The sequence below is a fragment of the Thermobia domestica genome, chromosome 2, assembly GCF_964235325.1.
Source record: "Thermobia domestica chromosome 2, izTheDome1.hap1.1, whole genome shotgun sequence".
Lineage (NCBI taxonomy): Eukaryota > Metazoa > Arthropoda > Insecta > Zygentoma > Lepismatidae > Thermobia > Thermobia domestica.
Window position 1 is genome coordinate 186445176 of NC_137455.1, and position 19756 is coordinate 186464931.

Sequence of the window (19756 nt, forward strand, 5' to 3'; positions counted from 1 at the left end):
TTCCGACCCGCACCAAATACACTCGAGCTGACGTTTTCTCAGCGATTTTATTGTTTTCGCGTTTATGATTAGCCATCTACATTTAAATACATGGTCGCATGAGCAATAAATACGCTTTGCGATCACCTCAAATAGCCGGGTACTAAAAGGGCGGCATTGAAAGTACCGCCCAGGGCGGCAAAACTGCTAGCGCCGGCTCTGGCTATGTATGTAATGCATTATTTCATTATATACTGTAATTCAAAGAAATAAAAAAAAATATCACACAAGAACCAGAAAATGCTTGAAAGTGGACGAAAATATCAAATCTAGAACAACTGCTAGAAATAAGTTTGTAAGTGATTGCCTCCATTGAGAGAACTCCAATTCTCCTCATTCCAACATCTTCTTCTTTCTGGAGGAGAGAAGTTCTTGCTTCTCACACTGAGTATATATTGAAATTGAAATTGAAACAGGAACACATGAAAAAGTTGCAGCCTGGCCGAGATTCGAACCCAAGTCTACCGAATAGGAGTTGAATGTGCTAACCACTCACCTACCGCGCCACTTAACCTACCACCACCAAAACTAATACCTAGTTAAAATCATTTCATGGAAAAATATAAAGAAGATACTCAAATACAACAAAAACAAACAAATATAAACAAAATGTAAACAAGAAAATATAAGCAACTTGTGTGAGTGTCTTAATGACTTACTCGAGATTTCCTTATTTAACTTGAAAACAAGTTATATAGTCGTTGCTAAACGAGTCAATATCACGAAATGTTCTTCAAGTTGAGCCTGCGTCAACGGCAGAGCCGTAACTTCTGGGGGGCAACTACCCCCAGAGAAGTTCCCCGCCGTTCGAGGGGGCCCATTTTGAGACAAAATTTTCTTACTCTATATACGATACAAACATGAAATTAGAAATGAAGTATCAAATAGGGTCGCCACATTACCTAAACAAAACATCACACAAAAGGTAAATAGAACAAAAATGAGTCGTGGACCCATTTCAGTAATATTTATTCGTATGCATTTGAGATTTATCAATATTGACCCCTTAATAATTTTGTAATGATGAAATGGGCCGCGACGAATCGAAGGAGCGCGGACCAAAACAAAGTCCTCGCTGCTACGCGGTGGTAACTTCAACTACCCCACGCAAGATAACTGTTTCGACTCGACCGAACCATGCCAGCAGTGGGACACTAGCGTCAATTCTTCGACCCGTCACTATATTGACGATCGACGTTTACCGCAAGTGAGCCACTAAGTGTTGGCGACGTTTACGGCATAGTGTAGGTCCATCTTCGCTGCTGAAAGGGACGTTAAACTCAAAATCAACTCAACAAAAAATACAGTGCTTAATATCATATATCCATATATGCTTACGCTTTATAACAATTGCTGAAGCTTGTTTATTATATGGAGCGCTTAGAGCACAGGGCAATCAACCCATAAAGTTGTGAGAAAAATGGACATAAAATTTGTAATGTAAGTTTGTTTGTTGGTCTACGTACCTTGATTTGAGACTTTCAAATTTCATCCGTTTTTCCACTGACAAGTATCGATAATTCAACAAGGAAATAATTAGACCATGAGAATTTAATTGAAATTCATCGTAATTTTGCCCATGACAAACAATTTACCGTTTTATATCGTAAAAGTCAGATCTATCATTATTGTAAGAGAGCGGTGCTTAAGGGATTGACCGTATTAATTCAAACTCCGATTAGTTGGCATTTGACAACCTGGTTTTATTTCGAGTATAAACTCTTTAGCCGGTAGAAAAGAGGACGTGGATCATGTGTCAAAGTTGATGACGATGTGTTTTGGTGGGTCAGTGGTTTATGGTGGATGTTGGGTCGGAGTGGGTCATGGTGGGTTGTGGGTCAGAGTTGGCCAAAGTGGGTGGTGGATCATGGGTCAGAGTGGGTCGCGGTGGGTGGTGGGTCATATTTTCATTGACCCACGTCATCTCTGATCAAATCTGTAAACAAAACCAAACAAAGAGCAGTATTACTACACAAAACTCTCAACATCTTAGCTATTCATGACAAACTATTGCATGATCCGAATAACTCTAGTATATCCACAAACCATGATTTGTCATATTTTACCGAAATACGTCATGACTTTTCTGACAACCTGATACTTTAAATGTTGTTAATACGCAAACTTCATTGATCTCATCACTTATTCAATTACTCTCTTAATATCATCACAACCTTTAGGGTACTTCCCATAGATATAGAAAGGTGAAATGTACTATCCAGAGTTGGTGTACAGTGCAAGTAAACAAACGAAAAGAACAGGACAATATTTCCCTCCTTCAAACCCCCTAACGTGAAGTGTGTTGACTATTCAACCAAAAGACTTGAAGTCCAATCAGAAAATTCATAAAATTTAAAATATGTAGCCAAGTCTCGACTTTGCAATAATAATGATGATAATAATAATAATAATAATAATAATAATAATAATAATAATAATAATAATAATAATAATAATAATAATAATAATAATAATAATAAAGGAATAACAGAATTACAAAATCATTTACGTAAACAATACGTTCCAATTAAGAAAAATGATTGCCACGACGCAGGGCCGTAACTTGTGGGGACAGGGGCCACTGCTCTCCAGGGAAGCTCCCCGCCGTTCGAGGAGTTCCCATTTTAAGACAAAATTGTCTTACTCCGTATACGATACGAAAATGAAATTATAAGTGAAGCATCGAACAGGTTCACTACATTACACAAACAGAACAGCACACTACAGGTAAATAAAAGAATAATGACTCGTGGGCCCATTTCAGTAAAAAAATGTCTACTATTAGGGACACTAGAACTAATATATATTCGTATATTATTGTCAAATTTGTCAATATTGTCCCCTTAATTAATTTGTCGCATACGGAACGGGCCCAGAAGTGTAACTAACGACCCAGCAGACCTTGATGTGCGGGAGATTCCAAGAATTTCAAATATCCTCTGATCTTATTCTCTGATACAGATAGGATATCAAGAGTCATGACCTACATATAGCGAACATTAAGGGAGGCTGAGTGGCTGAGTGTTCTAGAGAAACGTTCCAGTAATAAAAATAGTTTTTGGCGTCGGTTCAAACCTTGCCCAATTATTTTTTAAATTTTCATAACACGTTTTTCATTAAAATAAGCTTGCAGTTTTACTATACGGATCCATAGTAAAAGTAATAATAATAATAATAATAATAATAATAATAATAATAATAATAATAATAATAATAATAATAATAGGAGTAGTGGTAGTAGTATTAGTAGTAGTAGTAGTAGGAACGGGTTGGAAGCCCCGCAGGGGTTGGTTAGGTTCTGTTCTCTTGCTCAAATTTTTCTGAACATCTTACATGACCAACTTCAAACAGCTGGCTACGGTAGCGCGCGAATACTAAAACTTTTGGGATCGGCGTAAGTGCTGCCGGCTCTTCTTCTTTGGAAATTAGAAGTTACGATGAGAAAGAATAGTAGTAATGTATATCGGGAGCTGTTAAAAACAATGAGGTTGCCTCAACTTGAAGAACGTTTCGTGATATTTTCCTCATTGACGAAGGTCTATAAACTTGCTTTTGAGTTAAAGAAGGAAATCTCGAGTAAGTTATTGTGACACTCATAAGGAACGTCTTCTCATACGAGCATTAGTAGTTTGTATAGTCTTACATCAACGATTTTAACTAGCTAAAAGTTTAGATAAAAGGCTAAGTGACGCAGTAGGTAAGAAGTTAGCGTATTAGACATCTGTTCGGCAGGCCCGGGTTCGAATTCCGTCCAGGTTGAAACTTTTTCAAATGTTTCAATTTCAATTTCAATACATACTCAGTGTGGCAAGAAAGATCTTCTCTCCTCCAGAAAGAAAAAAATGTTGGAATGAGGAGAATTGGAGAATGTCTCTCAATGAAGGCAATCATTTACTAACTTGTTTCCAGCAGTTGTTTTAGGTTTGATATTTTCAGCTACTTTCAATCATTTTCTGATTCATGCGTGGTCAGTTTTTTATTTCTCTAAACATACAATATATAAAGAAATAATACATTATATACACAGCAATATTAAGATAAATATATGGTGTTCTTTGGAAGACACGATCCGAACCATAGAGATTCATCTTAGAATGGAGAACTGTTTCGTTAGTCACCTACTTTACAATTTTACCTTCATAAACACCTGGATCAGGGCTACTAATCCAGTGCCTGTTGTAAGTGCCGAAAAAAGTTACTTGTAAGTTGGGTTGCATTTGTCTAGGCGTTCTCACAACTGCAAATTACCTGGACCCCAAGTAATGGAATTAGACCACTTAAGGGGGAGATACTTTTGTGGTTGAGTGTACATATTACATTTTTCCTGACCCGCTAGTTTGTGAAGAATGTCCGTAATTCTTGCTTTTTTTTGTGATTTCGTACTAGATGGAAAAAAATTTCTTCCTTCATGAAATACTGTATAGGCACGGTGGCTCAGTGCTGGAGCGTTTACCTCTGGTGAGTGAGTCTCTTAGTTTGATCTTCGGATACGTAAGTTTACTGGACAAAATCGTGTACGTGGGTTTTCTCAGTATACTCCTATTTCATCCTATATTAACATTCTACCAATTGTTTCATCTTCATTAGTTTGCCTTAATCATCCATCTCCCGTAGCCTACAGGCATAACATGGGACGTTAAACTAAAATATTTCATTTCATTTTTACATGAAGGTCTTGCAAAGGGAAGAGGGTAACATCTATTTCCAGAATTGACATCTTTGTTTCTTTGTGAGTACCATTAGCATTAAATATTTTTAAATGATGCCTCTCCCCGAAAAATATGTTAAAATATATTACTAGTCATATTGAGTCTCCTCTTATATATTCAAACTACATTTTTTTTTAAAATATCCACTTTCTATGGGTTTTCCTTAGGCACTGAATTTGGATTGTTGGTTACAATGCCTCCTAGGTCCGTAACCAGGTAGGATCAAGAGAGTCTCGAAACCACTGATGTACAGAATAACAGTAACTTTGCTGTACACTTCAGTGTCTAAAATGAAGTTCCATAGTGACAGCATTATTTTCAAAAGCGAAACTCCCACATAAGTTAACTGCTGATCACAATAGGATCATAGTTTCTGTATCATTTTCAACCGTTGGAAATCAAACTTACTACATTTGGATACGTTGTATACGGCATTAAGACTTGTCTAATGTGTGATTTAATTTTATAAGATCAAAGAAACTAGCAAAATATAAGTTTCAGAAGACAGTTGAACAGAAATATTTAAACTAATTCACTGCAGTGATACTTACGTCATTTTTCTTTGCAACATGTATAAATGCACTAGGAGCAGAAAACCAGAGACACGAAACAGAACTTGTAACTCTAGCCACAAATAATATTAAAATGTGGAAAATACATATACGAAAATAAAAGCACTAAAAAAATAATGTATTGAGGATATGACGTATCTCAGGTTTAATTTTTATTTCCCATTGTAGTTTATTTACGGTTCTGTATTGCATAAGATTGTAAATTATATAACAATCCATATAGATTACAAATGATTGGTTGGTGATGTAAATAACTACATGGACAAGAGTGACCTTTGTTAGTTTTGCCAGTAAATTTGCATAAATTAGTTACATCCGGTTAAATGTTACAGACATTCAAACAGGAATATTACATGAAACGAAAATATCCGAAATGTGAGAAATTTCAATGCTTTAAATTACTTTTACTAACAAGGTTTAAAAATAATTAGAAAAAAAAATGTTAAATGCGATATGTGTAAGCTATGAGTATATTTAAAAATATTTAATATCGAAACAGAATCTACTCATGATTTTGTACCACTTGCTCTCCTCAACACCCATCGAATCCACAATAAACAGATCTCGAAAAACAATAGTAAACAGTGAAGGTAGACAATAACGTAGATCAAACGATGCTTGTAAATACACAAGAAATATCCAATTATCTTCACTTTTACCATTTAACCTAGATCGATTTCAATAGTAAGTAATAGAGTTGATGAGGAAGTCTTAAAGAAATTATGCATCATGCTGTATCAAAATCAAATAACTTCTGCAATCAAACACGAAAATTGTTTTGTTATCACGTGGTGTACGGTATAAGTGTAAACTTATAACGTTGTGTTCATTTTAATTCTTTTATTCTTTAATTTTTCACTCATTTAAAACAACAGGATTATTTTTTTAAGTTGTCAACCAAGCTTGATTAAAATCTGATACACTTTATAATAAACATACTGTGTGACTGACAACTACCAAAAATAAAAAAAATATTTAAATAATTATACATTACCTTGTTATGAATATGGGCATTACAGATCTATATCTCAAGAACAGTATAACAACAATTATTCGAACTGGCCGTCACCAAATATCTGGATAAACATTAGGAAATATATAATTACATTCCACACGATAATTTATTTTAAAGTGAACTGCATGTATGTATTCATAAAAGATATAATTTTCTTGAAATTTCTATTTAAACCAATTTGTTAAAATTATTATTATGTTAGGTTTAAATTTAATATTTAGTATTCTGTCAATTTCAGAGGTACTGCACTTCTCTATTCTTATAGTCTAAGAGAACATTCGGTGAATTCACTTCTATTTTAGGAATTGTAATTGGGCTTTTAAGTGAAAAGGCAAAATAGCTATTAATATTCGAGACGAGACTTTGGTCAGTCTCGAAAGTCTCGGTCTCGTCTCGAATATTGATAGCTATTTTGCCTTTACTCAAAATTCGTTTCGTTGCTGTGTGAGATAATATGGGAACAGTTGACTGATGTACAATGGCGTATTTAGGGGGTAGGTATCGGGATCAAGCCCATCCCGAAATAAATTTGTGATAAGTTTTTCGCATTGCACGCACAACAAATGTTTCTTACCCGTTAATCAAGCCTCTTCCGAAACAAAATTAACTGCTGTTGCATATAATGTCCTCTGTCTGTCTGTCTGTCTGTCTGTCTCTCTCTCTCTCTCTCTCTCTCTCTCTCTCCTCTCTATATATATATATATATATATATATATATATATATATATATATATATATATATATATATACAGTAGAAAGTCGAAAATCCCGAACTAATTGGGACCACAGGTAGTTCGGATTTTCAAATGGTTCGTATTTTCGAAAATGACCAAGAAAATGCCATTTAGGCTTAAATATACTATACGGCATGTTCTTTTATCGATACAGTGGTTATACAGTACATACAGTAATTACAATACCGTACGTAGGGCTACTTACATTTAATGTTTCTGAAAAACCTGCTCGCATACTAAATTACACTGTTCTTATAACTCACACTTAATACTTAACTTGTATAGGCCTAAGGGAAAATAAAAATAAAAAAGAATATGTAAGACAGTTACATATAAATGAGCTTTTGTAAAAACACTGGGATTGAGTATAGCCCGCTCCCCCCCAGTGATTTTTAACGAATCATAGTGATTCTAACGATCCATACTAGTTCATAATGAATCGAAATCGCATGTTATAAAGATTTAAGATGTAAATCTAATGGTAAGGAAGCTCTTTTAGTATAAGTAGTAGTAGTAATAGTAGCGGTAGTAGTAGTAGTAGTAGCAGTAGTAGTAGTAGTAATAGTAGCAGTAGTAGTAGTAGTAGAGCAGCAGTAGTAGTAGTAGTAGTGACTTTTCCAGTTCCGGTGACAAAGAACTGGGGGGAGCGGGCTATACACAAGCCAAACACTGACTTCACACAACGCCGACGGACTACCCTATTGTTTGTTTAACGATAACGCTACGACAAAATGTAAAAAGTTTCTAGGGACAGCGTTCGTAATATAAAATGTTGAACGGTTTAATATATATATATATATATATATATATATATATATATATATATATATATATATATATATATATATATATATATATATATATATATATATACCAGAAAAGCGAGAAAGTTCGTGCGCTTTTATACTATGAAAGAAAACTGTATATATTAAAAATGCTGAAATTTTGTAACATGTTGTGTGAAATATTGAAGTGAAGATTCTTCTAGATACTCTACAATACTACTAATGTTGCCAACACAAAATAAAATTGTATTTTCTCAAATTGCACTATGTAAGGTATTACCTATTTCTAATTTAGATATTAAATAAAACCATAATACCACATACATTATTTAGTGTAACAAAGGACAATACAGTATTACCAACATCAACATTTTTGAGATCTCTAATAACTCAAAGGGCATAGACGGTGCAATGCACATCATTTATATCTTAGCGTCAAATATTATGATCGTGATATAATGTATTTCGAATGAATGAAGGAAAAAAGTTTTCAGATATGGAACATTTTAACTTTTTCTAAAGACTTTACTTCGAAAACGTGCTGACATCACGTCTCATCATGTAGATACTTCCAAAAGACTTAAGTGATCATCAGTGGCGTATTTACGATTTTGTTTCGGGAGGGGCTTTGCTAACTTTCGGGGGGGGGGGCTTTACCTGAAAATGTGAAAATTCTGCAAGATATTTCATATACTTTACTATAGTAAGTAAGATTTTCGGGTGGGGCTTAAGCCCGGAAGCCACCCCCCTAAATACGCCACTGGTGATCATAATGTCATTTACAACAATTGTTATTTCAAACCGTTTCGGAGATACCAAACACATGGATAGTGATTGTTATACTGCTTAAAAATAACGTATTTGCGTTAGTTTTTTTATAATGATTGTTTCGTTTGCATCTATAACATTACAACAATAGTTTTTGGAGGTTTTAATTACAAGTCGCAGTTCCATTATTTTAAGCAGTGTTGCCAACTTAAATAAATGGCTAAATATTATTCTAAATATAGTGCAAATAGCGTAGCTAAACTGCAAAATACTTTAAAATTACTCATAATTTGTTTTATGGTGCAAGAATGTTTTCAAAAGACGATGTTTTTCATTGTCTTTATAATGTTAATGTTAATGTCAAAGTTTTGATTCCAGCAATACATGTAAATGCAAATTGTAACTGAAATTAAATGTAAGTGATAACTTTTCAGTATATGTCTGATGTACACAAATCCATGATTATTTAAAAGTTCTAATTACACCCTAGTTACATTTCATTTGTTTTAGTTTGACCACCGACCACCTCAAACTCGATCCATACCAAATAACTAGGCCATATGCAATTATTCAAGGACTTACAGTTAGTAATACACATTGTGTTGATTTTTGGTTTGTTTTGTTTTAGTTTAACGCCCCTCGATTATGCTAGGGAGTCTAAAGGATACGTGGAGCTAATGATTATAATGGAATCCGAATCACTTCGGTCGTTCAACTGTACCCCACCGAAAATCGAAGTCGGGACCATGCGAACCGAAGTCAAGCGTGCTAGCCGCGAGACCAAATGGATGTCCTCACATTGTGTTGATTTAAATCATTGAGTCAGTGTTGTCAGATTCGAAGATCAAAAACTACCGTGTCTGTGCTCAAAAAGTAGCGGATTTAAACTATTTGTAGGCCAAATATATACAGTAGAAATGAATTATTTGGGAACTAATGACTGGTACTAATGAAATAATTTTTAACATAGGCTGGAAAATGTGCTGGATATATTGCAAGAAATTATTATCGCTGGACAAAAACAAATTTACACAGGATACCACGAGATAAAAACAGCCTGGGAAATGCCCTTATACAAGAAGTTTTGACGAAATCAAGAACAACTGGGGAGTAACATGAAAAAGAATTGCTCAAGATAGACAGTTGTGGAGAAGACTTGGAAAGACTTTCATCCAGCAGCGGACTGATAATGGTTGATTATAGTTATGGTTATGATTTTATTATATCTGGACCTCAGAGATAAACTAAACAAAGTCATAATTTCGTAATTTTACAGGGGAAGCGAAAAACCGGTTCCTTAAGTAAGACCTATAGTACTATTTTTCAAACTATACTAAGTAGTTACAAAGTAGTAGGATGCTTTGAGACTTACATTATTACACCACTAGAAAGATCATAGTCTATTAAAAAAGTAGGCTATTGTTAACTCAATTTCGACCAAAAAGTGATTTAGCATAGTCTACCGTCTACCTCTAAAGTTTATATATATATAAAACTTTTATATATATATAAAACTTTTACTAGGTAAGGTAGGGTAAAAACGGATCCAAAATTTAACGAAATTCGTACGGCGAAAAAAATTTTTTGATTCTTCATATTGCAGTAAAACTATGAAAATCAATACAAAAGAAAACTAGAAAGTTAAGAATCACTTGTTTCAATGGAACAGAGAAAATAGATACATATAGCTCGAATTACCTATATACTTATATAATATGTATATACATGTATGTCCATGTTTCGCAAGTAATTTTCAATCAATATAAAATTTCAACCTAATGAACGCACGATTAGTTTTCTCGAATAAAGATCCCATGTACCGGTAAGAGCTCAGGAATAAGCATAATCTATATGCCTATGCAATACATTACGACCTTATGAACTTGTGTAAGAAACAGAATGTACTTAACGTGAGGGCGAGACGCGAACTATACGAAAGATCGGACTTCGAATCTAACTTGTTTGGTGATCCAACCCGAAACCACAGGTAGCAAAGATGAGTGACGTAGCTCCCACCCACAAGGTTAAAGAAGTTCCTGTTTTAAAGTGTCTTTTAAACACTGATATGTGAAACGGTAATAAAGCATATGGTCAATTTGAAACAAAATGTATTGTTGTAATAATTTACTCTATTTGTTAAGATAATGAACGTTATATTCTGTTTTTAAAATGACAGTCAAAGCAGAATGTATTGGGTAATAACTAAGAAATTGTAAAATTTCAATTTCTGTACGATTAAATACATTCGTGCTGCTATGTGTTGCGTTATCCGTTAGGAGGTATTGAATAATTCTGATTCAAAGGAAGGAAATAAACTACTGTTGTTAATTTAATAGAGTGTAATTCTATAGGCAGTACTGAGGCTATTTGAAACAAAGTCTATTGCTGAAAGTGAAATATGGGTTACTATTAGCGTTTTATCCCAGATATGTTATACTCACTGAGATTGAACCTGGAACACACGCATGGAAAGCATTAGGACTAGCAAATTAGCTACAAGAACTACATCATATCATAATTCTAAGTCAAGAATGAAGGCAAAAATTAGGAAGCGGAAACAACAGACTGTACGATAATAATACTTTCACAATTTTAATTTCACACTATTTATTTTGAGACTTTTGAGACGAGACCCGAGACGAGACCGAGACTGAAAAAAACGAAAGACGGTAACAAGTAAGGAAAAGAAGCAGAAGAGTAGAATGGACGAAAGAGAGACAAAAGAACGCATGAGATGAAATTTACATGGAATGAAATTTCAGAAATATAGTATTTCTGAACAAAGAGCATAAGAAAATGGAAAGTCAATTAAATTCTTATAAACGGTAAAAAGGCTTATTGTTGTACGTTGAATGGGAAAACTAACAAATTTATTTCGGGGGAGGGAGCTTGAGCCCGATAGCCCCCCTAAATAAGCCACTGAATTTCACTAATAACAATAAAACACTGTATAATCAATATAATATTACAAAATTGATCAAAAAGGCTAGTATATGAGGTATAGGGATCACAGAAACTCGGCTTGACAATGTTACTCATGTTCAAGAATTCCTTTCAAATGGTTTTTAAAAGACTAAATTTCTGAAAAATGTATCTAATAACTTTTTCGGTATTTTCTAAATGAAAAAATCCTTATTAAACTAACAATATGCAACAATCGATATCTTTCTGCGGACCCTAAAAGAGCTTTCACCTCTAGAAGCGAAAACGTTGGAGCAAATGAGCACTTATTTCTAATGAGAAACTTATATACCGAGTTTCATTTCCCCAATCCGATAAGCTGATTGATGATTTTTTAGTTTAGCGTCCCGTTCAGCAGCGAGGCTATATGAGACGTGGACCTACTGATTAACGTGGAATCCGAACCACATGAGCTCCCGCCGGGAATCGAACCCGGGTCTCCCACGCCAAAGGCGCGTACGCTAACCGCTTAGCCACGAGGGAGCTCCCAATCCGATAAGCTAATCCATTGTTGGCGTATATGTTTTTAACTTCCCTTCCCCTTTAAAATACACGTTTTAAAGAGGGTTACACGATAAAACCGCAGTCCAAGCCAAGTGCTAACTTAGTTTAGAAAAATAATTTCAAATTTCAGTCATTTTCTGGTAATGGCGAGCGAACCAATTTCGATATCATTTTTATATATTGAAAACAAAAACAGAAATTTCCCTCATATTTACTTACACCCTCCATTCCAAAAGAAACCGAACGTTTAAAAAAAAAACAAAAAAGCAATGTACATTTTGGAACAAATCATTTTTATTAATCAATGTATTCCCCTTCTGCATCGATACACATATTTGCACGCTCCAACAAGTTGTCAAACGACTTCTCCATGTCCTTTATTGGAATGGTCTTTAGGACGGCGGTCGTCGCCTTCTCAATGGCATCAATCGATTCGTGCCACTTCCTTTCATCGCCAAATGCAGTTTCGGGAACAGATAGAAATCGCACGGAGCGAGATCTGGTGAATAGGGCGGATGATGCAACCGAATAATGTGATTTTTGACCAAAAATTCAGTTACAAGTCGCGAACGATGTGATGGTGCATTATCGTCCAAAAGAGTCCAACTGCCGATTTCGCGATATTCGGGCCGAATACGACGAATTCTTGCCAGCAAACGCTTCATGACGCCCAAGTAAAACTCTCCAGTGACTGTCTGGCCGGGCTGAACAAATTCTTTGTGGATAATTCCTTTTGAATCGTAAAAACGAATCAGCATCACCTTAACTTTTGACTTCACCAAGCGACTTTTTTTGAGTGTTCCTTCATCCGGCGCTCTCCATTCAGCACTTTGCCGCTTTGTTTCGGGCTCATATTCAAAACACCACGTCTCGTCACCAGTTACAATCGATTTCAAGAAGTTTCGATCCTGCCGAGCACTTTTAACGATGTCTTTGCAATGCGCAATTCGATCAACTTTTTGGTCTTCGGTGAGTTTGTGTGGTACAAACCGCGAATTAACCTTCTTAAGGCCCAAAACTTCGGTCAAAATGCGGTATGCGGTTGTTTGAGAAATGCCTAATTCCATTTCAATAACTCACCGACGATTTTTTGTTATGTTTGATGAATTCACGCACTTTTTCGATGTTTTCTTCCGATAATCCGGTTCTGGGACGGCCTGATCTTTCATCATCATCCAGCGTCTCTCTACCCGATTTGAATCGCCTGAACCACTCGTAAACTTGCGTACGGGATAGACACTCATCACCATATGCATTTTGTAGCATTTGGTGCGTTTCACTAAAAGTTTTACCCAGTTTAACACAAAACTCAATTGCAGCTCGTTGTTTGAAACTCATTTTCCGACCGATGTACACAACACACTGACAGTTGAAACGCAATAACTTTGTTGCCGTGCATCCAAATGTCATGACATTTATACCAGTTGTCAATAAGGGACTACGCCATCTACCGGTAAAATATTACAACAGATGGCACTAGTGGTACTATTTGTTTTCAAAAGTTCGGTTTCTTTTGGAATGGAGGGTGTAAAACTGTAATTTAAGAAAATCCTGAGACACGTCTTCACTTATTTTAAATAAGGAATGCCATTTAGTTACTTTCAATTTCAGTCTAACTTGGATTAGTGGGACAGCCAACTTTAGCTCACTTATAGAGGTTTCTCACTTATCCAGGTAACATTGAAGAACAAGATTCTCAGTTATTCAAGGTTGACTATATATATATATATATATATATATATATATATATATATATATATATATATATATATATGATTTGTGTAGAAAATATCGACTCGTTTTATTCTGACTCTTCCGTACAGAAACGACCTTATAATACCAGCTTTGTTAGGTAATATTCATCTTTTACAATACCGTGGGAAATAGAAGAAGAAATGTCAGAATTATGTTCAAATATTATACACCAAAAGATTAAACATGATCACGAAAACTTTTACGTCAAGGGGAATCTGCTGTACAATTTGTATGCATGCAACTAGAAGAAACTGAGTTAATATATATATATATATATATATATATATATATATATATATATATATATATATATATATATATAATTTTTATCATGAAGTGAAATCCGTTAGTAGCAGCAGCAGCATCACTTATGAGAAGGATAATATAAATTGTAAATTTATCTAACTAGCTCAGTACTTTGTGTATTAAAAGTACTTTCTAATGGGTTTTACAAACTTGAAAAACCAAAATAAATTTTTAATCGTGAGTACGCAACTATCATCTTCGCCAAGTTGATTTTCATTACACACTTTTGGCAATGTATATATACATGAAAAGTTCTTTGCTATTCGGCTTATTTTTATTTATTCGCCGGTCCACCTTATTTTCTATGCAGAGACATAACAATCAAATCTTCAATGAATTGAAACTAAAGTTTTAAATTTAAGATTCTTTTATGAAATGCTTCTTCTTTTTTGGGCAGCACTAAAGATTTTGTTTATAGTACGTATATAAATACTTGAATACAATCATAAACTTTACGAAAAACAATTTGGAAGTATAACTTAGTTGTAGTTTCTTCGGAGGATTTTCTCAAAAATGACTCAGACGAATTTTGTCAGGTTTTATAAACAAATACTTCATTAATTATACTCTAGTATGGCTTAAATAATTTTCCTTGGAAATATCAAGTGCTGTAGTTCATTTTTAAGAGTATGTGTTTTTCGACGTTTTTCTAAGGTACAGCACGGGGTATTTCTTCCATATTTCATAATAGAATACTTCATTAACAGTCGTACATCTCTATTTTGTCTACAGATAGCATTAATATCATATTATAGAACTGCTTTTCCCCAAGATTTGTGCAGTGTTTCAATCCTACTGTAAAATTTATTGCATGTTAGTACAATTGAATCGGTGAGTTGAGAAAGGTACAGATTCCAAAAATATAAACTTTCGGAAAACTAAGAAAAACTGTTTTGTGAGAAAACTATTTGTTCTACCAAAATATTTACTATTGTCAATTTGTGTCGTTTAGTGTAGCAAATCTATTGCACATGGTACCTGTACATAATGTTTTAATATATACCATATAATTGTGTAAAGATGTTTAGGAATATGTTCCTTTTTCAACTCAATGTTTTTAAATGCACAATACTTTATCCCAATTAGTGGATTATGTTAAACAGGTTTTAGAAATAAGTGAGTAATATTATTCAATCTTTGTATAAAGGCAAAGAAATGTATTTCAAAACTGTTAGCTACACATATGGACAAAAATAACAACGTTTTCCGATAAAACAATGGTCATTGTTGAATTTTTCAGAGTAGACAATCGTCAATCATCTTGATCTAGCGGGTCAGCAGCTGAAAAACAAAAGCCTTGATCGAAAAGCATTATAAAAACTTGTTGCCTTTCAGTTTGACCATCATTAGTAATTTTTTTATGGGTTTAAACACACCGAGCTGCGAAAAAGTGCTGAGATAATAATATTAAAACGTTTTATTTTACTTTGCCATTGCAAATCAGTCTTTTTTGTTATATACAGGGTCCAATGTCATAATCTAACATAAAACATGTCTGTAATAAAGATAGCAATACTTAGGTTAGGATAAGTTAGATTGTATTATGAAGTTTCGTGTTATATTCAGACTGTAGTTAGGATAGATAAGTTCAGGTAAAATGAAAATAGTCTAGACTAATTTCCAAAATAAAAAATACTGAATATAAAATTTATATGTTTTTCACTGTCATTAAGCGTGTTTGATTTAAATTTGATCTTCAGGTCTTCACAGGTACTGCAGATACCGACCTGAGGTCTGCCAAATCGGTAAATATTCCAAATAAAACTCATATTTAATTACATTCTTCAAGTCAGGAAATTTTTCTATGAAAAGTTCATGCATTTTTGCCACATTAGGCTGAGCATCGAAATATATGACTGATGTAGACGTATAATGTGCAACATATTTATGAAATTAATCAATATGTTCATGTATTTTAACTAGATGTGAGGCTGGAATAGCATTAGAACGGTGTTCGTGTTTACCTCTCATGTCAATAGAGAATTTCCAAGAAGTCAAAATCTTTGTCAACCTAATAACAACTTTGTGTGACACCGCATGAAGGCTTATGTACGCATTACGACATACTTCAATTCTGCTCTTTCCTTTCATGGCAAATTACTTGAAAGAGGACTCGTATTGCTTTGGGTTTTGATTTGATGGTCTGAGCCTTGCAATCTCATGCCTCTCAATTAGGCTCACTAGTAATGTGTCCTGTTCGTTCTTAGGTCTGCCACTATATAGGGTTTTAATAATGTTCTCCTTTTCCTCAATAGAGAAACTATCCATGCATTTTCTCACAGCTTGGACCGGTTGTTTTGGCTGGAACATAAACGCCTGCTGAACTTACAAACTCCTCACCTCGACCTTCCGTACACGTTTTTCTTTGTTAAGTCCACCCTTTTCACGGCTTGGTTCACCACTGTCACTCTCTGTTTCTGACATTGTTACTAGGTTAAAGCAAAGAAACACTAATCAACTTCACTACACTACTTTTCGCAGTGATCTTCACTTTCCACTTTAAACATAACCAACATGATCTTAAACAACAGCTCAACTGTTAAGTCATAACACATAACTGAGCACTAGCGCTGTGGCGAGTGCCGCCGGCACTAGCGGGGCTGTGAGTTGAAGAAGGAACATATTCCTGGAATATGTTCCTTCTTCAACTCAATCGCATCTACATATTTTTGGCGAGCTTATTTGCATTAATGAAATATGTTTCTTTTTCTGTTCTATGGATGTAGATACGTCCAAAGAAAAAAATGGCTATCTCAGTTTAATTTGTGATATTTTTGGAATATGTACCTTTTTCAACTCACCCATTCAATTAGTAAAAAGTAATGAACAAGTAGGATTTTCACTGGCAACGTCTTTTGTTTTTACCAAGTATGTAAAGATAAATGTGAAGAGACATCCTGCCGATTGAGGAGAGTTCCATTCCACTCCAGAACGAGCAATTTGACTGAGTAATTAGTTTCGGCAGTGCATATGGAACCACAGCCATAATATGTGATAGGCAGGACCGGGAAACAAGCCTTTTTCTGATTTTCAGGGAGCTTCTACAGTAGATTTTGGTTAAAACTAAACGGATTGTGGTCATTCTGTGGATATAGCATGTTGTCGTGTGGGAACGCTTTCTGTTACCAAAACTGGGAAGTGTGTTTAGCTGTAACTGCACTCAATGTGTTAGCAGACTGCTACTTGGTGGTATGGACTTGCAGATGGGATTTTGACTCACCGCGATAATGGGTGCACTCACTCGCGTTTTATAGTGAAGAACTGTCATTTTGAACGTAAGAGCATTAGAAGAGTCGATTTCAAGCGATAACTTAGGATAAACTTCCATCCCGTCACGGCAGATACTTATGTAGAATTTTTAAAGTATTTATTACGAAATATGAACAAAAGTGCCTGAATCGTGAGAAAATCACCAGAGGAAAAAATGTACGTTATAAAAGTAACCTATATAATATGAACATTTTGAGAAACATTACACGTTGATTATTGTAAAAGGATGTCAAGGTCACAATATTAATTGTTTTCAAGACCTTACGAATGATTATGATGTATAAAATAAATTACTCAGTTGAGCAGTAAAAAAGTATTTTGACACCTATAGCCTATGAAATAATATTTCATAAACACTAAATCGAAGTTTTTCTAAATTTAAACTTAACAAATACCTCTTAAATTTGGGGAAGAGCTACATAAGAGGGCGTTTCAGAATATTCCCTGCTGTAAAGATAACGATTTTCATGGAATAGGATAGATTACTATCTTCAGGTGCAGAAAAAGATCTATTTAAGTTTTAACTTCAACACAAGGCTTTTAAGGATCGAATTTAGGAAAATGCATTGACGGGAGGGAAGAGTTAACGACTTCAGGTAAGTTTTCCATAAGATAAGCGGCATTTACTGTGTTGGCATGCGAGAAAACTAAGTCTCAACAAGAAGTAAACTCATTTTCAGGATAACTAAGAGTACTTTCATTTAAAAATGAAAAAAACGAAGTGAAATTTTTCAGTTTTACGTCCCATGGTTATGCCGGCTAGGCTAAAGGAGACGGTGATAATAAGAAATGGAAGAAATGGTGGAATGAAGAAATTGGGAGGAAACGAGAGAAACTCGAGGAAACCTACGCACGCGGTGTTTGTCCACCACAAAACTCACTTGGCGGGACCTGGACCGAACCCGGGAATCCACGCACCAGAGATGAACTTCTACCACTGAGTCACCGCGGCCCCTACTTTCATTTAGTGGGAGAGAATAAAGATATTTTCTTTAGTTTTTATGTCTGAAAATTAGTATTTAGTAACAGTGTATCTTATTTGACACACATTTTTTTTTTACTGAAATAGATTGAGAAACTAGAAAAGAAAGTTACTAAAGGTTACTATCTTCCACTGCTTTTTTAAAAAGTAACAACGTTTACCTTACCATAAAAGTAATTCAAGATTTAGCTAATTTGAAGTTAAAATTTGTAATTAAATTGTGTAATTAATAAAGATTAGGATTGGTACTCTCGTGCAGCTACGATTACAGTTCTTCTTTTTAGCTTACTTTAACATTCTTTCTTTAATTCGTAGTTGGCCCTTTACCGTTATCTATAGCAATGTTTTTGTATGTTATTTTTAGTAGATCCTCATATTGCACGAAAATAAAATAAAATGCATATTATGGAAATGCATGAGGACATTCTGAGAATTAAGTTTGCCAACTAAAACTTAAATAGTTTAACAGAAAAAAAAGAAAGAAAAAAAACATTGATTTACTTTCTTCTTGAACTTCATCAGCGATAAGAATAATACGGAATCTTCCCGAAAACAAAATCGCGATTTCTTCTTCTTCTTCATCTTCTTCCCCAATCGTACTTGGAAACAGAAGGAGCTGAGACGGGGACTATGTGAGTGCTACATCTCTTGGAAGAACGCTCTTTCCGAGTTATTGGCAGCCATCAATTACGTGACGCATTGCTTTGACCGCAATGTTGATCTTACAGCCTACGATATTGAGGGTGGCCCCTCCAGTTGAAAGGATGGCTTACTATAAATGACTCTCCTCAAAAAGATCATTTAGAAGAAAGAATGAGGTAAAAGAAAAAGTCTCTGCCTCTTGCTCTTCTACATTTTCCATTCTCACTCTACCAATAGGGAAAATAGGGAAAATAGGGAAAATATTACAAAGTTTCTGGTTGATATATCCCCTTTAAGTGAATGTTTGAAAATTCTGCTTTCTAGTTAGGCATAGAGATACCTAGTATATATATATATATATATATATATATATATATATATATATATATATATATATATATATATATATATATATATATATATATATATATATATATATATATGGTTATCTGTGTCTATGGCTGTGTGTGTGTGTTGTATGAACTTTAAACTTTGTAGGGGTGTGGGGGTGAAAGTTCATATGTATATCTGAAAGTAATTCAACCAGATGATGTAAAGAGCAACAGGGAAAATAGAAGTAATGTTTTATGCATCTATGGTCGCAGTTACAGAAAGCTTTAACGTATCTGAATACGCTCTCTTTCGGGTGTAAATTAATATTTTATATGTTAAAGTGTATACAACTTAAAACACTGCTTTCAGAAATTAATTTCA

The 19756-nt window shown here is 34.4% G+C and overlaps 1 protein-coding gene across 1 annotated transcript in view; it reads right to left on the reverse strand.

The window, feature by feature from the left end:
* The window catches only part of LOC145679277 (retinol-binding protein pinta-like), a 71958-nt gene extending 55386 nt beyond the window's left edge, over positions 1 to 16572 (reverse strand). The window contains exon 1 of the mRNA XM_081749865.1: positions 16478 to 16572. Within this exon, the coding sequence (XP_081605991.1) occupies positions 16478 to 16572 (95 nt within the window). The remainder of the gene's footprint in view (positions 1 to 16477) is intronic.
* Between the last annotated feature and the right edge of the window lie 3184 nt (positions 16573 to 19756).